The sequence below is a fragment of the Caloenas nicobarica genome, chromosome 8 (genome assembly GCF_036013445.1).
Source record: "Caloenas nicobarica isolate bCalNic1 chromosome 8, bCalNic1.hap1, whole genome shotgun sequence".
Taxonomy (NCBI): domain Eukaryota; kingdom Metazoa; phylum Chordata; class Aves; order Columbiformes; family Columbidae; genus Caloenas; species Caloenas nicobarica.
The window spans coordinates 2979153-3002775 of NC_088252.1; the positions used below are offsets into that span (position 1 = coordinate 2979153).

Sequence of the window (23623 nt, forward strand, 5' to 3'; positions counted from 1 at the left end):
AAAGAACATACAAATTTTAAGTATTGTGTGGTAAAAATACATGGATAACTTCAACAGAATTTAATATCTGTTAAGAAAACACCACCTTAAAATGATTCAGCCACAGCAGAACATTAGGAACAAAGTCCCAAATGCCCTATTAAGTCATTAATAACACTCCAGCACTGAATCCAATTCTGTATTCAGAACCATATACAGTAAATTCTGAAAACTTAGATAACGGAGGACAAGCGTGAGAGTGAACTAATGGTAACAGCAGAATCTAGTTAATTGAAGTATCAATACTGATGATGGGTTTATTTGTGGCAGTTCAACTGTCTGCACTAAAATCTCCAGCTCTGTCCTTTTCTCATCCAACAGGTCCACAATTCTCCAGTCAAAATATTTCTCAGAAACGAAACTTTATGGGAAATGTTCGCAGGGAAATACTGGTTTCAGCCAACCAGTATACACAGAACAGTTTGGAGGAAAAAAAAAAAAATCTCATTCAAATGTTTCACCTCAGCTGGAAGGTGTTGGGTTTTTTTCCCCAGTCTCTTCAACACTTTTCCATTCCCAAAATTCAAATGATCTTCAAATTGTAATCTCATTAAGAAACAATTTAACTAGAGACTTCAAGCAACCGTAAATACACAGTATGAGCTATTTAACAGCAAACTTGATGACAGCCTAAGAGTGTCTTAAATACATATTACCCCTGGGGAGATTCCGACTGGACACGAAAGGAAAATTTTTCACTACGAGAACAACCAGCCATCGGAATAATCTCCCCAGGGGAGTGGTGGATTCCCCAACGTTGGGCACTTTTAAGCTGGACGGGCTGCTGGGCCAGCTTATCTAGACTGGGCTTTGGCCACGAAAGGTTGGACCAGATGATCCTTGATGTCCCTTCCAACCTGGGATTCTGTGCTTCTATGGTATTTCCAATATACAGGTATTTGTAAAAGTCAAAGGGAAGACAGCATCTTGTACTGAAACATGTTATACTCTCAAGATATCTATTTTTAAATGCTGGAAATAAAGTGAGCAAGGAAGCGTGTGCAAGCAGGTATGACTAGAAAACGATTTTCATGCAATAAATATCTAGACATAGTGAGACTTGAGCACAGCACGCCTGTATGGCCCACAGTTCTGCTGGGGTATTTTTCGTGAGGTTTTTTTTGGCGTTTTGTTGGTTTGCATTTCTTGTGCTTCGCTCTCCTCTGGGCTTTTTGCAGATTATGCTGTTTGTATCCCAATTATTCCCCTATTTCACCTGAAAATTGTACAGACCCACTTTTGCCTTACACCCAGTCCAATATGAGCTCGACACAGGTTCAGAATCAGGTGCTGCACGGGCCCAGCAACACAAAAGCCCCTACAGATCCCTCTGCCTGATGCTTTGCATTTTCCAGCTGGTTACACCACGGCAAGGCCACAATCTCCTAAATTATTGAAGCATCACAGTAGGTAAAGTTATGGAAGCTATTTGAAGTTTAGAATGAATCTCTGGCCAACTTTTGTAAAATATCTTCAAGTTCCGTTGGCAGCACTTATGAATTCTTGTAAATTTTGTGCAAGTATTTTATTATTCACTTATTCCTCTCTGAAGTTCATCTGTTCTGAGATGAGAGAGGCTCAACTCTGCTACAGTCCCGGATTAAAACTGATGATTGTTCGTCAGGATGTGTCTCTAATCCTCTGATTAACTTTTGAAGGTTTTGACAGACCCAAATACCAACTGGAAGCTGAAAAGCAGGATCTCAGTATTAACTGGGTCCACACCAACACTGGAGCTGAGCATAAAGGTCCCTCCTTGGAGACTTAGAGACAATTGTAGCAGTTCCACCTCCAAAGGATGAGCATCTCACATCTCTGGCTTTGGAAAGTTTTATTTCTCAAGGGGCTCAGGGAACACACAATTGAAGTTGCAGCAGTAAAGACTAACAACAAAAAAACCCTAAGTATTTAAGTCTATTTCCACAAATCAACAAGAACCAATTAACGCTGTGCACAAACACTTCCAAAGTGAACACTAAACAAGACAAAAGAATCAGGTAATCTCTGAATTTTTCACATCAGAGCTATAAATGTTGTATCTGCTGATGAGGTTTTAAATCAGAATCTATTAAACTGAGACGATGAGTTGAGACGACTGACGTCTTTGTGGGCTTTGGCTTTTTTTTGATTTATTTATTGTTAAAAGAAGCTCTCCTGCAGTTACTTACAAAAGCGAGTTACTTTGCTACCTACAGCCCCAACTGATGATCTCATTCCTCAGTCATCTAACCCTTACCTTTATTTAAAGGACCAGATTATTAAGACAGACAAGCTGAATGATTTACCGAGCACCATTAGTCGCTCCCCTGTTCTAATGAATTCTGGAAACTGCTTCCCTCACTCCCTCACACCCCAAACGCAAACATCATTCATCATTCGGCTCCTCCACCAAAGTTACAAAGATCAGAAATGTCGTCCATGGTTAATTTCAAAAAAAATCTAGTGATATAAAAAAAAATTATATATATATATTTCTACACAGCATGTTGTAGTCAGCAAGCATCTGAGTGCTGTAAATACCTTCTTGGAGCACATCTTTGAGAGTTATCCTCTCCCTGGAGATGGCAATGTCCTTCACTTTAGCTTTTGCTTCCATCAAAGTGACACTTTTAAGATCATTCTTCTCTATCCGTAACGTAGGGTAACCTGAGGAGCCAGCAGAGCCAAACAAACCAATATAAATACCCTTACAATGAGAACACAAGCACGTTGCTTCACCTCAGCACCACCTACAGGTATAAAGCCAGGCAAGCAGCACGGACTTAAAGAGATTACGTGTTAATCTTAAAAAAAATTATAGTATTAAACAACGCACACAAGTCATGTGAATACAATAACCTGCAGAGGGGGGGAAATCAGACAGGAATTCTATATAGTGTCATGCAACCGAGTTTCATTATTAGTACCGAGTAAATAAAACTCCTCCTTGCGTATTGAAGGTGATTAACACGACTTGCACTTCCCTGACGACCAGGAAATAAAGATCCTGGGCAGAGACTGTCGGGAGCCTTGTTGGAGCGAAAAAGAGATGCTTTATCCCAGCAGGACTAACCAAAACTACCAGTGCCCTCTTCTGGCACTTCTAGATACACTAATACAGCCAGAAATGCCCAAATTTTTTTGTACGAGTTTACAGAGTGTCACAGAAATCTTGAGAATTACTTGGATTTTTTTTTTTTTTAATGTCAATGCTACTGAAATTACGAGTCGACCACTTCATTCTATAAGTACGACAGCCTGGATGAGCCACTTTGATCTCTCCCTGCTAAATAAGTGAGCTGTATGGCAATGGTTTTACTACTCACAGGTCAGTGGATGAGCCAAATTCAAGCTTAATATTAATCATTTAGCTTAAGCAGATGCACACCAAATGTAATAGATTATTTAGAAATACAAGGTTGTGTGATTTTCAATACACTCTTTGCTTCATGTTACTTGGTAAGCTGGATTTGCTAAAATTTTAAGCTGTAAAGTTCTGCTCATATGTACCAAAAGCAACTACAAACTACACGGAACACGTACAAGATTCAGGACAGATACTCCTCTCCCCTCTTGCCAGATGCTCATTAATGAGTTTCCAGGGGTCATATTTAAATAAACCAAACAGTGTCACTTAAGAGGCACAACCTAAACACCTGAGGTTGAGAGGACATCAACAGAAAAATATTTGGGATAAGAGATAGAAAATAAAAAGGCTGTGGAGGGACTTCGGGTGGCAAGAGGGAAAAGCAGCTCAAGAATTAGTCACGTGCCAAAGTCTCTCTCAACTTGGTGGAATTTTTTTTAAATGCGTTTATAGAGAATTTGTTTTTATTTTGAAATTAATGCTTCTACTAGATACATTTTAAAGTCAGCTTTCTGCAAGGGAAAGATGAACTCAAATGACAAAAGAAATCCTTTTTTTTTTTTTTTTTTTTTAGGGACATATAGTACAATTTAAAAGAAAGCCAAAACTTGCTCAAAGTTGCAGAAGCTCAGTCTCAGGTGAACATTTGCTTCCACATGTGGGGAGAAAACAGGAGAACACACAAAGGCTGTATGGTCATCACCACATTTGTGCAGCGCTTGCTCGCAAATTGGGATGGGCAGCATCACTACTACGTGCAAAATGGGAGAGACCTCTGGGTCTTACTGGTTGCTAAAAAAAAAAAAATGAAGTCATTAATCATTATTTTATCTAGCTCTAAATAAAGGATTTACACTGACATTTCTACTCGTTAGATTGCTGAACCAAGTCTCTTTGGGCAATTAATACAAAATTATTGAGTGTTACAGAAGAAAAAAAAAATCACCAGTGGCAGGAGATGAAAACAGGAGCCATTTAATTTGCACTTTCTGAGAAGTGCCCGGGCACTATTTCAGCCTAAAACTCGTCACTCTACCAAAAAAAAAAAAAAAGTGAGTTTTTGGCTGGTTTAGCTCCCTGAATCATCTTGCAGCACAAGTGCCAGCCCAGGGGAAAGGGTCAGGGTCAGGTCGGTGAGACGGAACTGCCAAAAAACTGCAAACCAAGCGTGTTCTTTCCCCGGAGTGACGTTCTATGGGACCAATGTAATTTTAGGACTGTATAAATGCAACTACTCCTACATTTACACCGTCCTCAAATTACATTCGGCCCTTTGAAGGCAACCGTGAGGCTGATGTGACCCCCAGTGAAAACGAGTTTGCCCTACAGGATATCCCTCCACTAGAGAAGACAGACAATAATTGGAGGAGTAAACATTCCGTGGATAATCCAAACCTTCAGTAATTACAGAATTAACACAGAACATAGCTAGGATATAGTCTAGAAAACACTGCTATCCTTCTTTTCACCCACTGTTCTCTTAAGTATTTAATACTCTCTCAAGCAAAGCTGCGAACAAAAAGAAATAACGCATGTATCACGCCTGTAAAGCTTTTATCCCGTGCATTCCCTCCACAGGTTGAAAAGACTAATCAGCGAGAGTCCTACCACCAAATCCCCAGCTGTGTGCGCGAGGGTCTGTAATTAGATGAACACTTACTGGTTACCGGCGTGGCGTTGTTCGGCGTGTCCGCTCGCAGGTACTGCGTGGTCTGCGTGGAGGGTTGGGACAGACCTTGGGAGCTGCTGCTGTCACTAATGCTGTTTGAAAACAGAAACGCACGTGAGCGTGACTGCTCGCCACTGTAATAAATTCAGAATTAACGTCTCGAAGTCAAAACCAGAAGATTTTCCAGGCTAGGCTTGGAAAGGATGGCGTTTTTTAAAGTCACTCGCACGTTATTTCAGGTAACTCAAAAAAACTTGGCCCTCCTGTCCTTTGCGCCTGAACAACTCCTTCCTACTTGTTTGGCAGAATTTGCTCTATTTTCCAGTACTTTTTCCCCAATTTTGAAAAAGGAAGGTGACAAAACACTTATTGCAAGAACCACCCTATCACACCAGAAACAAAGTTATTAGACTCCAGAGAAGACTTGTATGAATTTGGTTTTTGGTGCCAGCATCCCACCAAGAATCAATGACAACTACGGAAGTTTGGTGGCAGCAGCCTGAGCAGCAGCCCTAACAACATGCAAAGCTTAATTAGCTTTTCCAGCCGGTGATCTCTTGCTTGCTCTGGCCACGCCAGCTGCTAGTTCTACATGCTGCCCTTTAGCTCCTGTGCTGCAACAAATATTGAAAAGACATTCCCTAGTCCACTGTGGCGAACAGCTTTTTGCCCTGTACCTGTTCTGCTTGGTCATTCCTCTCTTTGCGGATGATTTTTCCCCCTTCCAAAGCCACCTAAAATGTGCTTTTGAGATATTTTCTTGAGGTAGAAGGACCACAGCTGCATGTGGTATCCAAGAGACAGGCAAACCATGGCTTAAACCGCAGCAGGATGTTTTCTGTCTTATCCTCGCAGACAAAAATCCTACAAAATGAGTTGTAGCTGTAAAGGCCTAAGGGCAGGTGAGAAAGTTTGGAGGCACCTGTCACTAGCTCGGATAGGCTGGAAGAAGCTTTTTCGACCTCCCTCCCAAATCCCAGAATCCAGCCTGGTTGGGTTGAAGGGACCTCTGGAGACCCCCCAGTGCAACCCCCCTGCTCACGCAGGGTCACCAGAGCAGATCACACAGGTCGGGCCAGGCGGATTTGAATGTCTCCAGAGAAGGAGACTCCACACCCGCTCTGGGCAGCCTGGTCCAGGCTCTGGCACCTCCCAGCCAAGAAGTTTCTCCTCATGTTCTGATGGACCCTCCTGGGTTTCAGTCTGTGCCCGTTGCCCCTCACCCTGGCGCTGGGCACCACTGAGCAGAGTCTGGTCCATCCTCTGACACCCACCCGGAGATATTGATCCCATTGATCAGATCCCTCTCAGCTTCTCTTCTCCAGCTCAACAGCCCCAGCTCTCTCAGTGTCTCCTCATCAGAAAGAAGCTCCAGACCCCTCAGCATCTTTGTGTCCCTCCGCTGGACTCTCTCCAGTAATTCCTTGTCCTTCTTAAACTGGGGAGCCCAGAACTGGACCCAAAACTCCAGATGTGGCCTCACCAGGGCAGAGCAGAGGGGGAGGAACAACCTCCAACCTCCCTCGACCTGCCGGTCACACTCTTCCTCACACACACCAGGTGTGTGGCCTCTTGGCCACAAGGGCACATTGGTAGCTCATGGTCACCCTGTTGTCCACCAGAACTCCCAGGTCCTGCTCTGCAGAGCCGCTTGCCAGCAGGTCCCCCCAACCTGTACTGGTACCTGGGGTTGTTCCTCCCAAGGTGCAGGACCCTGCACTTGCCCTTGTTGAACTTCATCAGGTTCTTCTCTGCCCAGTCCAGCCTGTCTGGGTCTCTGGATGGCAGCGCAGCCTCCGGGGTGTCAGCCCTTCCTCCCAGTTCGGTGCCATCAGCAAACTGGCTGAGGGTGCAACTCCATCTGTTCATCCAGGTCACCGATGAACAGGTTGACCAGGACTGGCCCCAGCGCTGACCCCTGGGGAACCCCACGAATCACAGACCTCCAACCAGACTCTGCACCGTTGATCACAACTCTCTGAGCTCTGCCATCCAGCCAGTTCATGATCCATCTCACCGTTCATTCCTCGCCTGCGTTTCCTGATATACACACAAACATCCTCCCCCTTTTTTGAAACTGAGAAGCTTTTCCACTTCTGCTGACTGTATCGGGAGAACAAAGAAGAGATTGTTTTGGGGTATAACCCTCTGTCTCGCCAAACAATGAATGTTCCATTTGCTTGTTGGGCTGCTGTCGAGCACCGACCGAGCAGTGCCAGCCATCCCTGTCGGATTTATAGACGCGGTTTGTGATGCCCTCAAGGACCGCTGTTAGTTTTGAAGCAAAACTTCCTTTAAAGAAGAAAACAGGCAAATCAACTCTTCCCCATTATACCATAATCCCAGCTGCACCTACTGCATTTTTTCTTTAGAATAGAAAGAAATTAGAAAACATTCTCACACTACAACCATCAGGCTTACTGATTTATAGCTGGCCTTGACTTCCCTGGAAACCTTTTTTAAAGTTATTCCCAACTCACTGTCTTCCAGGTGTATGGTTCCAGCACAGTTTTTAGCACAAGGCTAAAAGCTACTGTTAGCGGTCTAACTGCTCAACTTCAACTTCCTTTAGAGTTTTTGAATGAATATTCTCTGGTGACGGCAACTTATCACTGCTTGTTTTAACTGTCTGCACTATCGCATCTACAATCTGCTTCAATAAGATCCACTCTCCATGCAAGTTCCCTGGAAAGGCGCATCCTGGCATGGTCACTGCGTTAAAAACCGATGCGGAACTTGCATTTCGCTCTCCTGCTACGGCTGGAAACTCCTTTTGTAACTCGATCACCTCCCAGCCCTGCAGATTTCTGTGGCTCGCTTCCTGCTGCAGGCGAGTCTGAAAAAGGAATTATTCTCTTTATGCCCGTTGTGAGTTTGAAAAACTCCCTTTCAGGTTGGCCTCACTCTGATTTTAGGTTTCACTTGCTCATGTTTACGAGCTTTCTCACTTCAATACTATGGCAGCTTACTGAACGATGCCTTCTTGCTTTTAATAACCCCCATTACCCCGCTGTTAAGCCACGCCAACTTTCTTTGGCACTTTTTCAAGTGCCTTTGATAGGACGTATGCGAGCATTTGCTCTGAACTTTCAACGCGATGTTCTCGAACAGCCCACGTGCAGCCGGTAAACTCAGCTGCCTGATTTCAGCTTCTACTTAACAACCTTCCTCCTTTTTATTTAGTTCTGGAGTTTGAAATTAAGAGCACCAGCAGTGAGGTTTGCAGCTTCTGTTGCTCCTGGGAGGTCGTTAACCCTAATGACATTATCATCTTCGATTCAGAACCCCTTCACAGCAAGATTTTGAGCTTGTTCTGCAAAACTCACTCAGAAGTTGTTTCTTCGCTTATGAGTTCCTTGACTGGTGGCTACGCCAAGCCGTCACTGATCATACGTAACGCTAGCGCGTAACATTGAGGATAGAATTAAAAATGTATTACAATCCTGAACCAATTTCTCGACCAAACACTGAAATATCACCTCGCAGTCTCTTTGCTGCCCGTTCGGAAAACAGAACTCCACAGATTCTGATTTTCAAGCGAATTTTGCCCCTCTTACACTTTTGCTATGACACTAGTTGACCACAGGAGCCCACCCAAGGTTTTGCCAGGTCAGGCACCTTTGGGCTCAAAAAACAAGTCACCAGACGGCTCTCTGAAGAACGAAACCCCACTATCTGCACAAACTTCACAGAAATTACCAGAAGGCAAATTCTTTAATACCTGCAAACCACAGAGTATTAAGATTAGATGAGTTTTCAGCCTGTATCTCCACAGAAATCGAGTACAACGGAGCAGACGAAAGGACATTTGATCACAGCGCTAGGCTGAGACGGTCTCAAAAACTCCGAGATGACACTATTCACACACTCTGTAAATGGAATAATGCTTTTCCTTTCGGAAATAATGTGAGCTGCACGTCCTTTTAACACCTTCTATTGATTAAAAACCCTCAGCAGACACGAACTGAGGAAAGCTGAGAAGTCATTTGGTTAGATAATCAGGCACTGAGAAACCATCACTACTTACTACACCGACACCCCCCCCAAAAACCAAGTGATCTGGGGACGCCAGAGGAATAAATGGCAGAAAACAAACCAGGTGAACAGACAGAAAACCAGACGAAAAGACAAAGCGACTCTGCAGGCAGGAACAGAAAGTGTTGGAGATCTCCTTTCAGCGGGGTGACCACCCACAAACCCCACTGTTTGCCACAGTATTTTGTTTCAAAACAGCCTCGGTCCACCTGCTTTTGCAACCTCCCTTCCGCCTCGGTGTTTAATCCTGGCTCAGCTGAGCGCGCTGCCCTCGGTTCACGTTACAAGCCCTTTTCACGTGCATGTGCCAGTTGGGTTTTTCTGGCTTGAAAATACATTTGGGAGAGCAGCACGTTTTCCGCTCTATAACCAGCCAGTTGCAATCCCCACACTTTACCCTAAGGCCAAAGAGGTAAATCAATCAAATAGAGAAAGCTGAAATCCAATCCCCTGCAGAAGTCAGTAAAAAAATGAACATTTTCAGCGTGCCTAAGTATCTATCAAATTTTCCTTCAGTCCTGACAATCCCTGTAGAGTTGATTCTGTCCAAAATTTCCTCACTTTTCTCCTTTTCTGCAGCACAGCACTTACCACAACTCCGCGCACCCAGGAACTGTTACAGCTTGACAGCAAGGGCAGAAATTGCAATTTAACAGAGTATTCATCCTGAGAGCAGGACTCCCACAAATCTGGGTAAAAGTGTCCCAAAAACCACACATGAAAAGCTTGAATATGTACCTGTCATCCAGCTCTATCCTTTTCATGCTGTGGAGATGCAAGACGGCCAATATTATTGCCACCAGGAATATAACGGCACAGCACACGCCCACGCTGATGTAAAACACGCGGGTGGAAGTGGTGGGAGCTGCGTTTACAGGATCGACTGGAATAGAAAGGTGGAAAGTTATTGAACCTCCCTCGAAAAAAAAAAAATTAAAAAAACATATATTGTTATATATATATTGTTAGTTCCCAGGCTGCAGTGCTGCTGTCCACAGACTCGTCTATGTTTCCTGTCACCCTAGTGCCACAGAAGGACAAAAAGAAGGTTCCTATTGAAGAAAAGCTCGACAGCAATGTCCCCAAATTATCCATTGCTTTCAAAAAAACAATTTTGGCAAAATTGTTCGCATTTTGGGTGCCCCAGAGGCACAGCCAGTCAGTATTTCCAGCTAGAAGAGGAGTAAAAGAAACCACCTCGTTTGATTCATTCAGTACCAACAAGTCAAACCAGCAAACCAGACAGGTCCTTAAGTCAAGAAATAGATCAGAGTCATGTAGGGAAACCAAAGCCCCCAAGATGTCATTAAAAAAAAGTTGTTAGGTGACTTGGAATAGGTTTTCTTCCTCTTCACCAGTATATATTTCCAGTTAAAATAATGAATTACAAATCAAACCCACTAAAACCCTGGCTGTAGAACAGACTACCTTGGCGGGTGTTTTCATAGGGAATGCTGTGGAAGCACAGAATATCACAAGTTTTTTCATTTCTTTACACCCAAAGTAAGTTATACGCTCAGAATTACTCACAGATAGCCTTGCTGCTGTTCTTGTCAGACACTGGGGATTTTAGTTCTGGTTCAAGCTCTAAAGAGGGGAGAAAAAACCATTAAGTTTGGTGCACATTAATTAGCGTAGCCCTTCACAGGAAGTCGATTGCCTCATTTATGGAGAAACAAACCTGCTTTTCCAAATAGGCAAGCTAGATTTCCATTTTAAATATATAACCATTGTATAATAAAAATCACTCTTCTTTTAGACACATAAGTCGGATATTTCATCACTGAAGTCCTTTGAGGCCACACTTGAACCCCTTGGTCAGCCAGTTCAGCCTGATAAACTTGGGAAAATGTAACCCAGGGGAGGGAAAAATCTGAAAAAACACCTTTTTTTGTTGTTTTTCTTCCCTTTTTTAAACTTTAGGAGGAACTACTACAAATGCCTAGAGCAAAACTGCCAGCAAGTTCCTGCATATTTTTAACTTACGCACTAAATTAAATCAGAAATCTCCAGATGCTCTGTACCGATCAACTCAACACACACCAAAAAAAAGGTGTCTCCTTCAAATTATTATCAGCAAGACCTTCATTATCACCAGAAAAAGAGATACACTTCAAATTAAGAATGATCTTCCCCTAACATCAATGCAAGGAACGTATCACGTGCTAAAAAGCCTCTTTTGCCCACAACTTCCAGAAGTTCATCCTTGGACGTTCGCACCCAAGAGAAGTGATGAAGGAATTTTCTTCTGATGCCCATGAAGATACTTCTAGGAAGCAGCACCAGGAGACAGTAACAATCCGAGAATAAAATGCGCTTGCAGATTCCCAAGTCAAAAGAGTCGATCTGGGATTTCTGAATCCTGCATTATCTACCAAGAGTATTTTGTACCCGAAATCTGAAAGACTAACACCTACTCGCATTCCCTAAATAGCCAATTTTATCACAACTTATAAACCAAGTAGATTTTGTTGGTAAATCTTAGAAAATGTGAATATTCCGAGTGCTGTAGTTTTGAGGAAACCAATTTCTTTCTTCCAAGCACAACTGAGAAAATGCTTTTTGCTGTAAATTTAAAAAGATCGGTCAACGCAGAACACTTGGGGAAATTATTCATCCACCGGCTTTTGCTTTTATCAAAAGTCCCCATTTGTCTCCGAAAGGCAAAATTTTGCCTGGTTTCTTCTCGTCCTCTCCAACATTCCCTCTGAGGGACTGTTACTCATGGACAATGCACCTTCCCACTCATTTTTCCTATCATACATTAACACCAAAACCTTTTCAATATTCAAAACTTAATGTCTTACTTTTGTAGCACATTTTCCTTCGTTTGAAATTTAAAACTGTGATGTTTTTGGATGAATTTATTGTCAAGTTGAGCTGCATTAGTATTGTGACCTCGGAGTCGAGTCTGCCAGTGCAGGAGAGTTCGACACGAAACACTGAAAACAAAAAACAGGCATTACAATTCAATCTGAGCACTTTGCAGACATTGTGGTAAAAGAATATTTAAATAGGGGTCTTTCTATACAATGTTTTTAAAATACGTTTTTAAAAAACTTGCTATTAAGAAATGCTGGTTTAGCCTTCATGCCTTGTAACTTCAGATAACTTATTAAAGCATTAAAGGGCATAAATTTTAAATGTATTTATGCAAGTTATTTTAAAAGCTTAGAGATTAGTAAAACACATAATATCTGTGGCTAAGTGACCATTAGCTCTAGGGTTAAGCTGCTGCCACAAGAGACACCTCCACTGTCACAGAAAACCAGAAAGTGTCATTTTTCTTGTCTCTTTTTCAAACATTAGTAACATTAGCCTTTTTCGCAACAGTTAAGTTTGAATATTTTGGTCCCTGCAAATCTGACTGGAATGAAAGCCTAACCTAATATGATGTTATTTACTTTCTAGCTTTTATACCAGTATTATTTAGACCAACAGAGCCTAATTCCCTAGTGTCTGCTTTCACAAAATTACAGTACAAAACCAAAACATCAATTTATTTTTTTATTGCCCTTTGAAAAAAAATCTAACAGAGTACAAGGAACCCCAGCTGAACGGGCAAGAAATGATGATCACTTGCACATTTCCCGAAACAAATAAAATTGTTTCTTGTATAAATCCTATGGAGGAGTTTAAAACTAAGGGAACTATTTTGAATACGTATAAACTTACCAGAATGTATTAACAACTCCCACACATCTTGAGATGTCATGTCTATAGGTTAGAGAAATTAAAAGGCACGGATTTTCAAATCCATGCAATCGCTAATGATTCCTGTTGAATGGGAACCTTGTGTGTGCGCATATACATAAAAAACATCACGTTTCCCTTGCAGGAAAATCTCTATCCTCCCCTAAATGAGGGGGGAATAAAAAAATACTCTCAGACTAACAGTCTCAATTTTAGCAATGTCATAACTGTCGTAGAAGGCCTGTAAACATACGTTTAATAGAGAAAAATTACACGACGCTACACACGTTTTGGAAAAAACAAAGCGCCACCAGAAAGAATTATTAGTACCAACACTACAAGCACTTTTTTGGGGTGGGGAGTTTACCTGAAAGGGTGCGAGGAACTTCTCCTTGGAGAGAAATGTTGGCCTGGGGCATGGCCATGGCCATGGGATTGTCCACCTGGAACCCCAGTTTGTACTCAACCTGCAACAAGAGTTGGGAGATGGGAAATGCATCAGAAACCTCTACAGCAGTAAAAAGAAATGGTACGTACCTCTTCATGATTCTTCTTGAAATTTAAACAAAACAAAACATCTTATTTTCAAATAACACTGGTGATTCTAGGTGCCCAAATTCAAAGTTTCTTGCATGAAGTCTAAACATCAGACTTTTGCGACAGTTCAAATTAAGAAAGCCAAAATAGAAGCCACTCTTTAAATCACTATTGAAAATTTGGGACAGAATTTAAAGTGCTGTATCGAAAAGCAAAACAAACCACAAATCTCACTTGCTGATAGTTTTAAACTTACCTGTTCAAAAGCCAGTTTGTTAAAACCACAGGAATTCAAAAAATTCTCCTTCCTCTAGTCAGTTTTATAAACTACCCTGCCAAAATTGCTTACAAACAGCTTATTCAACTATAGGCAAGATTTTCTTTCCACTTAGAAGCTGATTTTGCAAATATCCATTCAAAAAAAGTACAGGACCTATTGTAACTAAGTCATAAGCTCCTGTTGGAAATTCATCCACACTCAGTTGAATGAATTAAGTTTGACTTTGTTTGCCCTATTCATTTCTCTTTTTCTTCTTTCTCAAACATAACAGGATGCATTTATGTTATCAATTGATTTTTCAGCCACGATGCCAAGGGTAGAAACATAACACAGTTTCTGAGCTCCTATAAACTGCACTACACCCGTCCCACAAAGCTGGCACAGAAGACGTCAAGTGGTGCAATCATGGGAAAGGCAAAAGGGCTACATGAGCCCAAAAATTCTTATTTAAAGTCACAGGCCCAAGGAAACTCAGGGCAGGGATAGTTGTCCAGGTGGCTCATGGCTGGAGTAGTAACAAGGAAACTCAAAGGTCCTACTTGAATGGCAAGTGACTGAGCTGCCTGTACCAGACGCCATTGCAAGCCAAAATTCACATCGCATAATAAGTTACACCTCAAAAGAACAACACCGGCTGAAGGAATCTCCAGAAATTGCATTGGTGGAGTTGTTAAATGTTACTGTTCCTACTGCAGTCTTTCCTATTTAAGGGCAGAACAATAACCATCGCTCAAGTTTAAAAAAAATAAAATGAATAAGCATCTGGCAGAGACTAAACAGATCATTTCAGACACAAAAATATATTATTAAGTACCTGGAAATCCTTCAAAAATGTAAGAGCACATGCAATCTTTATGACAGCTGTTGCTGCATGCTCCAGTCGCGGTGATTAAGTAAAATAAAAATTCCTTTCCATTTAATTGCTGCTTAGTAATAACACGCTAGATGCTACTTTTACACGTTCTCATTATCTCCAAACATATGTTTCTAGAAATCTCTAAGATACAACTGCTCTACATTTGATTTCCAGAGGATTCAGTTCACGGCTGCCCCTTTGGTGTGTTCAAAGCACCACCAGACGAGATTCCACAGCGAGTAGCTTGTAATATACACACATGTAGCTTGCCAGAAGTGTAAAATACATCAAAAGAAGTGGTTTTGACCTTTCTAAAAGAAGAAAGGAACAGTCTGGTTACCTACAATCTTAACTTATTGCCCGCAATCACATAAATAATTCGTCTGCACCTAGCATACGGTAATTTCTGGAAAGAAAAAAGTCATTTAATTATAATAGTGGGTCTTTACCAGCAATATAGATGGTGTCTCAAGCACTCGAACACAGAAGTCGTGCCTGCTCACCTTGGATTTCGCATGCCAGCTGAAGTGGAGGTTGTTGGTCTCGCTGGGTATCAAGAGATTGAAGGACAACGCGTAGTGATTAACCACATCGTTCCTCACGTAAGACAACTCCGCATCGAGCCCTGTGACGAGAAAGAAAAGAGTGAGGCGGGGAAGAACAGGACCAGCGGTAACACACGGGGACCAACACCTCTCAGCTCCACTTGGATTCAAATGGTTAAGCAAATAGTTCCTCAAGTCCATAAATCCAATTGCAGGTTTGGAGATCAGGGCTGATGTGTTTCAGTGTTTACAAGAGCGCTTCAAATTCTTACAAAGCAGCAATTTCAGAGTGATGCCACAGCCTAATTAACAAGTTGGAACATAACGGAAGGAAACACGGCTTTTCACACAGTCCTCCAAGAGTAATTACAGACCCTCCTAAACATACCCGCTCTGCTTCTGGGAATCACGGGTCCAGTTTTGCTCTTATTTACGACTGTGTACGCTCAAAACAAACTGCTTTGGGTTATCAGCTCGGTATTTTTCTCCTGGAAAAGCTCATTTCTTGAGCCCGAGACACGTAAGCGCTATGGAATTGACTTCAAGGTAATTAGATCATAACACGAAGCACGTAGTGAGACGAGGAATGACATTTGTCCACCAAATACTACTAATATTTTATACCGACCCTTTGCTTTCTGGACATTTTAATAAACCTAAAGAATTGAAAGACCCACAAAACTATTCCAGAGCACTAAAATGCATTTTCTTAAATAAGACGCACACTCTGATATTAAAAATACTGCACGCGTTCCAAGGTCACATGGAACACAGGGCAGGACCCCGAGTGTCATCAGCAATTATTGGTAAAACAAACATTAGAAGTTAACCCCCTTCCCTGCAGCTGTACAATTAATCTCAGGTCCGTATCCTCAGGACAAAACCACCCTGTATTCGGAATCAATACCATTTTGTCTTGTCTCGTGCGGCTTTTCTCCCATCGCTCCCAATTAAACACCATCCAGGCTCAGCAATATATCGACACGCTAAAAGAACAACTAGGTAAATCAGATAGGAGCACATGCTCCACGCAGAGTTCAAGTGAAATATTCAGTGTGCAACCAGGAACGTAAATAATGGAGTTATTTTTATTACGGCTAGAAAGTCAAACCGGAGAGACCTTGACTCCAAGAGTTTCAGGCATCCTGAAGTTATTCCAAGAATCTAGGGAATCATGAAAGGATTGAGGTTTTTTGAGAGAAAAAAAACTAACTATTGAACTGGGTAGTCAAGCTGCATTTGAAGAAAGGGGAAATTAGCTTAAAAGAAAAAATTCTTCCCACTTAGTGCAAAAACTCGGCACAGACCAGTGCAAAGTGATAAGCATTCTCTTATTCCCGAATTTGACTTAATCCACCTTGTTTTCACAAGATATAGAAATGTAGCCAAGACATTCCTCTTTCATTCTGGTTGCTGTTAACCACTTTTATTCCCTGCTGGCTCATTAGTGTCCTGAAACTCAATCAAAACTCAAGAGTATAGAATGACAGATACTGGGGGGTGATGAGGATGAGAACCCGAGAGACTGGATGGGTGAAAATCAACAGAACAGCCCAGGGAGAAACACTCTCGAACTAGATTTTGGGCAGAAGAAGAGGCAGGTGATTCCTTACATGCTGAACGTAATCAGCCTGAGACAGTGTGAAAATAAATAAAATTAAGAAGTTAAACCTTTCTTCTCCAATTTGGCCTTATTTCCGCTCGAGAATAAATGGCGAGTGCAGAAAACACAGCAATGAACAGAACAGGGCGGGGAAACAGACACATATCTTGAACTGAAATAAAACTTCCAAAGCATGAAGAAAAAACTTCCAAAGTAGCTTGCCCAGGTAATTTTTACATGTGTACATGTTTACAAATGAAACCTACCTCAGATTTTTAAAAAAGAGTGTGGAGAAGAGCTCACAACTATGAGACATTTGCCATTAGATCCAGTCGAAAAGACGGGAAGATTTACAGGCATGAACTTACTGAAGTATTTAAATCAAATCCAGTAAGTACAAGTTATTAAAAACAAAAAAATGAGGAGGACAAAAGGATTAGCAGGTGAAACAACGAAGCCGCTTTTGGAACAAAGAAAACCTTTTGCTGATAGTCACACCAAGGATTAGAGGTTCATGAAAACAGTTTCAGAACTTGTCACGCTGAGATTTTCAAGGTGATAGCCCTTAATTTAATACAAGCTTTGTAGAGAAACTGGTCATAGAAAATGAACGAGTACCCAGTAATAAAATTGCCTGTTACAACCGGCCTTTATAAAACCAACATTAAAGGCAATCCTAATTGAAGCTGCCAAGCATAAATATCTTGACATACAATAATATCCAACGTTGTACAAAACCAGATTACCTTCCAGAAGATTAATCAAACCTTTAAGCTTGAATGGTGGCGCAACCCTGGGTAATTCAATTACAGAGACCACTAATGTTTTAATGCCTGTGCCGCCATACAAAGCTACACACTAATAGGTGATGCTAATTTTATAAATGTAAACAGCTTCGTGTTAAGAGCAGCGTGAGAATCAACGTCAGGTTTTATTGCTTCAGAATATTACGCTCTCATTAAAAGGCCGGCAGGTAAAAATAATTTAGGAGGTTTTGTAGTATAGCGCTGAACTCATAAAAAGAGGCAGAAGATCGCCTGGTTTAATGTCCTGTTTCTACCAGGGGTCCACAGAAAACTAATCTAAAACCTGAAGCAAACACACAGAGACACTTTGCCAGTAGATCCTCTAGATTTTTTGTTTTCTTCTATGAATTTGGATAAACGCTGTCACAAACCCTGGAAACCGATAGATACCTACTTGGGAAATGTCAGTGTTTCAACACCCTAAGGTATTTTTTTTCCTTTTATCAATAATTAAAACATCTCCCCTATAGCTCATCTTTTCCCACGAGTGAACTACAGACAAAATCCAATTTTCCTAAGCTTTGCTTCCAGACCATCTTCCCATTCCTAATTTCTCATTCCCTTGCTGGCTCCCCTGCCCCAATCCTCAATTCCTGAAGCACTTTGTCTCTATAATTTCTCTCAATCGGGCCAGTAAAACACACCAAAAAATTGCAGTTGAACCTGCCAGTCGCTTTGCTCGCTGCACTGCTGGGCTTCCTCCCTTTTTGCGAGTCTTTCACTTAAGAGAAAATTTCCCCCAGAAATTGCTCAAGAGCTCCGCAGCGGGTGGACCCCAGGTTTCCACAACGAGTCTGTTTTAGCCAAGATAAGCGTATGGTCTTCTCAAGCTCTTCCCGCAAGTTTGGATCAAGAGGACAACGACAAGCGTCGGTGAAACGACAAACGGGTTCAGATCAGCTCACTGGGAGCGACCTCTGTTCAGAGACTTTGTTCCTTGTTACCTATGAACCTTTTTACACACCTGTGCTGCCTCATTGCTTCGATTTCCAGAGCGATTTAAGTGCTATTATTAACTCTCTCTGGAGTAAAACGCATAAGGAGTTTGCAGAAAAACACACCAGGCTCCATTACCACGACAGTTTGAGTCTCACAGAATTGCTTTAATTCTGCATTTCACCTTTTTTCTTCACGCTTGCACATTTACACCTGCCTTGCAACACTCCTTATTTAAACACTCAGCAAGCCAAGTTCAGGGAGTCAAGCTGGAAAACCACTAAAGCAGAGGATAACAACAAAAAGTGAAGGAACACGTCTCAATAAGTTTAACTCCCTGAATTAAGGAGGATGCTCAGGAGCCCCCCACGTGAAGGGCAAGACTGCAGCAGCACTTAGAGCTTATACTAAAATAGCACTATTACCTTACCTTAGTCCAGGCTTTTGTTCAAAACATGCTGTAGGCAAAAGCAGCTTTGAAAGATGATATCAAATTAAGCAAGTCACTGTCATTATACAGCCCAAACCAGCAACCTCGATTTTTATTATTATTATTATTATTATTAATCTCTTTCAAACCCAGCAGCTGCATCAGATGTCATCAGTCTAAATAGAAGGGTGCTGGGGAAAAGAAGGTACAAAAAAGGCTCGTTTACTAAATCTGTAACATGTGGGAAAACTACTAAAGTATTACACTAAAACCTACAGACCGAGGGGAGAGAGAATGCAATTCTGAAGATGTCAGGTTCCTCGTAAGGCATTGAACACTTTTATCACCTTTGAGCAGGGAAAACACACAAGCGCGGGCTCCTGGAACAAACCCAAATCGCTATATGATGTTTTACGGCATGTACGGGATCATAGAAGGAGAAAATAGGTGGCTCTAGAAGAAAAGCATTACAAACAGCTAGAGAAAACGGGAAGTTCTTCAATAATCATTTTCTGGGCAAAGCAGCAAAACTTAAAGAAAGGGGTGGAGAACCTTACAAAGAAATACCAAAAACTGGTTAAGTTACACAAAGTGCAGAAGAGGAAAAGCAGCTTTTCGGAAACGCTTCTACCAGTATATTGGTGATCAACGATGAAGGGTTTTACAACATGGGCTGCAGTTTTGCTTTGGCGAAGCTCTTTAAACAAGTCCGTGCGCAGACAGTGCACAATACCAAACGATCCAGTTTCTCATCTCTTGGACTTGACCAACTTCAACCAACCCTTGTGGAAACAGTAAGACCAACACTTCGCTTTGATTTTAAGGCAGAAACGCCGCCCTTTTACCCAGGGAAGCCCTAAAATCTCATTATTAGCATCCACATCTTTGTACCTCCCACCCTTGGGCACAAACTTGAAAGAATGAATTCCAATTGAACGCAAACAAAAAAGGTAAATTTAAGCAGCGCCATAGAGAAAGTCTGTCATTCTTTGCACTGTTTAACATAACAAAACATCTGAAGAAGCTCCGAAAGGAAGGGGAGAGGCTCATTTTCACTCCCAAACGCAAAAGATGCCGAGCGGCCCGAGCGTTCATGACAAAATTGGATCATGTCAGCCTGGCAGCCTAACAAAACACTTCTTTTCAAATGTTCCTGTGTAAATGCAGCCTAGCTTCCATTATTTTTTCTTTTTAAGCACAATATATGAAAGAAACCTGCCGCTATCAGCATGGGAAAAATTTGATTTTATTCTTATGAAGCAAATCTATCCTAAAACATACACTAGTAGTAACAAATTTTTCCTAAAGACAACACTATTTAGGTGTCTGTTGCCCCGGGTAACAGTCTTCAAATCATCACAACGTAATTCCGGAAGGTTATGGCTAAAACCCAAGAACGAACGTGCAATGTAAGAGTGAGATGAGGTTGCTCGTATCGAAATACTGCTTGCTGCAATATGGATATTAGCCCGAGCCTAATAGCAATCTGCTAATGATGGTTGACATAATTGGCTCTCCAGCTGCATACCCAACCCTCTGGCACACTCCTGTGTCCAGAAATGACTGAAATTAGTGTCTGTTTTCTTAATACACTATTCTGTAATTTGGAAGTGTTTCTTCATAAGCAGCTGAGAAGTCTCTGCGGTGCGACATCGAATCACCAGAGCCGCTCCTGACTCACAGCCACTGAAACAAATCCACTGACAAGAGTTACAGTCAAACAAGTCATTATCTTTATATAAATATTCTATTTGTTCAGAGGTTTACGTGCTCTAGAGAACGACGTCTCTGCTCCTGAGCGGCTCATCTGGGTGAACATCCACGGGAAAGAATACAAACCTGACGCTTCAACATCCCTTCGCCACCATCCTATTTTTTTTTCTTGCCACTTCCCTTTCATTACAAGTGCAGCATAAGTCTGAAAGACTGACTTTAAACCCTAAGCTTTCCTTTTCTTTTTGCAACAGCGTGCTGGAAAAATTCTTCTATTTTCACACCATCAGCCTAAGCAGAAGAAAACAGGGCTGAAGAATTAAAAAATCAGCTCTTGACTACTGAAACTTTATTTTATCAGGTTAGAGGGAAGTCTTTCCCAGAGCAAGCCTTCTTAGTTTGAATGTATTTAATTAGTTCAATAATCAGCTTACACGGGGCTAAAACTACAGCTGGGAGTTTTAAAAAAAAAAAAGCGCAAATCAAATACAAACTGATCCACATGGATCAGTTTGATTTAGAAAACAGCAAGCTATTGGACATGTAATATGAAGCATCTGAAAATACACATACAAAAAAGATTTCTTATATCCTATCTGTATATATCCAGTATATACAACGAAGTGAACTCTCCTTTAATAAAACAAGTAAGATTATAGCCTTCTACTTGCATTTTTTTACTCTATTTTTCCACAACGCTACAGTCTGCCGGTTAGAGCTGCTGCTCAGGAATTTGGGCTGAAATACTTGCTTTTAAATGTCTTACAGGCCGTGAGCGTCTGGAAAAGATGACTGATGAAAAATAGCACAAGGGAAAAAAAAAAGAAGTTAAATCTTAAGTAACATAGAGATGACGAAGAAATAGCTTTTCGCTCTCAAAACACCAGTGCTAGAGAACATCAAAGGGTGTTGTCCAGCGTCAAGCTTGCAAGACATATTCAGCAGACACGAATCCATCAGTACTCACTAATGCACTTTCTACTTTCTGCTTAGAAACGTTTCTTCCTTGATTGTTGAATAGTCCTTCTGCTCATCGCCTGACAATTAGGGAAAAAAAATGGAGAAAAACCACACCAAGACAAAAGAATCCTCTTTTTTGCGGGACAACTTCCTACGTCCACATCAAGTTCTTCATTGTCTACTTGCATCTATCTCATAAAAGAGCTCTTCAACCCTTTCCTTCTAAACTTCAGGCTAAGCTTTGCTGGAAAGGGATGTATTATAATCCAGTATCACACAGACCTCGGAAAAAAATACAGTATTGAGTGCACGGAAAACAGACTAGAAATAAAAATCACAGCTTGACCTATCACCAAAGCATGCTGAAATTCTACGGAATTGTGCTAACATTAGCTCATTAACATCACACTGATTGGTGGGGCTCCAGAATTAAGTCCATTCTGACCTCCAGGGAAGGTTTCTCCCCACAGAGTTCCTCATTGGGAACAGTACGGTTGCTCAGGACACGCATGGACCGCGGTTATTTACACAAAGGGCTTTGTTACCTGCACAAAAATCATCTTTTCATGAGCTGGAGACAGAAAACAATACACAAGGCATTCAATGTGAGGAAATACTCAGCATAACTTGAAGGCAATGACTGCATCCTTGAAAACCAACCAAGACTTCCTCGCAGGGAATCTTAGAAGGAAACTTCCCAACATTTAGTAAACAAGAGGAAAAACTCTTCGTTGAGAGCTCTCATTAAATCCTTATGAATTGGCACCAACAGATCACCCACAATTCATCTTCTTGATGCTGCTAATTAGAATTTGCAAGTTCAACACGACGGGCAAATGGGGTTTTTCTCACTTTCTGAAAGCCAGAGCAGTCTCTTCCCTTCTCTGGGCAGAAGCTTTCCCCCAGGAGATGGCACTTGCTAAAGTGAAAGCATAAGGAACTTGGCAATATTTAATTCAACCCAAACTAAAGAGATATTAATTGTTCCTAGGACCCAACTGCTTACCCTTTTGTTTGTCCCTGAACAGCAACAATTACATTTCAACAGCCTGACTGCTTATTCTTCTCCCCTCCACATACAGAAAAATCTTTATTTTTCTGATAGGTAGGATATAAAGATAGCTGAGAAAATGGTTAGATGACACTCTCCTTAATAGAGGAAAAAAAATAGAAATAAACAAATCTCTTGCCTCAGAGCAAGTAAACTCTGCTCCTGAGAACACCCTCTAAATGAAATCTGCCCCTTTGAAACTTAAAAAAAAAGAGAAAAACTACTAAAACTCCAACAAAACCAGCAGTCACTTTGCTATTAGTAACCAGAACACTGCACATGAGTTATCCAAGGGCTGATTCTAAAGGAAAGATGTGACACTGAGATACCTGAAAGCAGGAGAAAAGTAGTGCCAGGGACCTTCAAAGCCAATATTGGGACTAATGAGCAAGTGCAAGCAGGACAGACGGGAACAGGAATGGTGCAGATACAGGGCTGGAGGAGACACAAAGGAAACCCTCATTTGCTCACCCATTTTGCTTTATATTTTTAAGAATATAAAAAACTTAATTCTTCAATTATCCCAGCAGGAAACAAAATAAAATACAACAGTGTAAGCCACCTTTAGAAGGCGTCTCTGCCAGCAGCCATGAGTCGTTCTATAACCACCACCCGAGTACAAATCAGAAGCAAATTTAAAACCCAACACACACACCTCTCTCAATGCATCAGACCTCTCAGCCTTTAAATTCGTGCCTTTAGTTCTGTGACCGACAGGACTGCCAAATGTACCCTTCATATCTGCCCAGATGCTTTGGAAGGCTTCCATCGCTGACATGAATTGCTTAACACAAAACTAAGCTCCACACAAAATAAACCGGGTCTACTCACTTCTGTGGCAATCTACACACTAAGAAATTAAAAAAATATTAAACTGCGGGGCTTTCCTTTTAGAAGGGATTATTCTACATGGCCATCCACTAACTTCAGAAAGGCTAAAACAGTTTTGAGAGGATAATCATCTTTAGTTTATCAACCTGCTCGGCTCCACCATTGCTACCGCTGGCATCACATATTCCAAGCGGCTGCAGCTTTTCCAGCCCGCCAAGCAGCAGCTCCAACGCTTACATTACTGCTCTTATCTTTCCCAAGCAGCGTGGTGAAATCAATATACTGGTTAATTT

General features: G+C 41.5%; 1 protein-coding gene across 2 annotated transcripts in view; it reads right to left on the bottom strand.

Annotated features, from left to right (window-relative positions):
- Positions 1-23623, bottom strand: part of RYK (receptor like tyrosine kinase) — a 59266-nt gene that overhangs the window by 26964 nt on the left and 8679 nt on the right. Inside the window, exons 2-8 of one of the 2 annotated variants that reach the window (XM_065639928.1) lie at positions 14959-15080; positions 13150-13249; positions 11897-12031; positions 10620-10676; positions 9828-9972; positions 5046-5146; positions 2560-2685 (exon numbers count right to left, since the gene is read on the bottom strand). In XM_065639928.1, coding sequence (XP_065496000.1) covers positions 2560-2685; positions 5046-5146; positions 9828-9972; positions 10620-10676; positions 11897-12031; positions 13150-13249; positions 14959-15080 — 786 coding nt within the window. Of the gene's footprint in view, positions 1-2559; positions 2694-5044; positions 5147-9827; positions 9973-10619; positions 10677-11896; positions 12032-13149; positions 13250-14958; positions 15081-23623 lie in introns of both variants that reach the window. The other variant, XM_065639927.1, reaches the window with a different exon arrangement.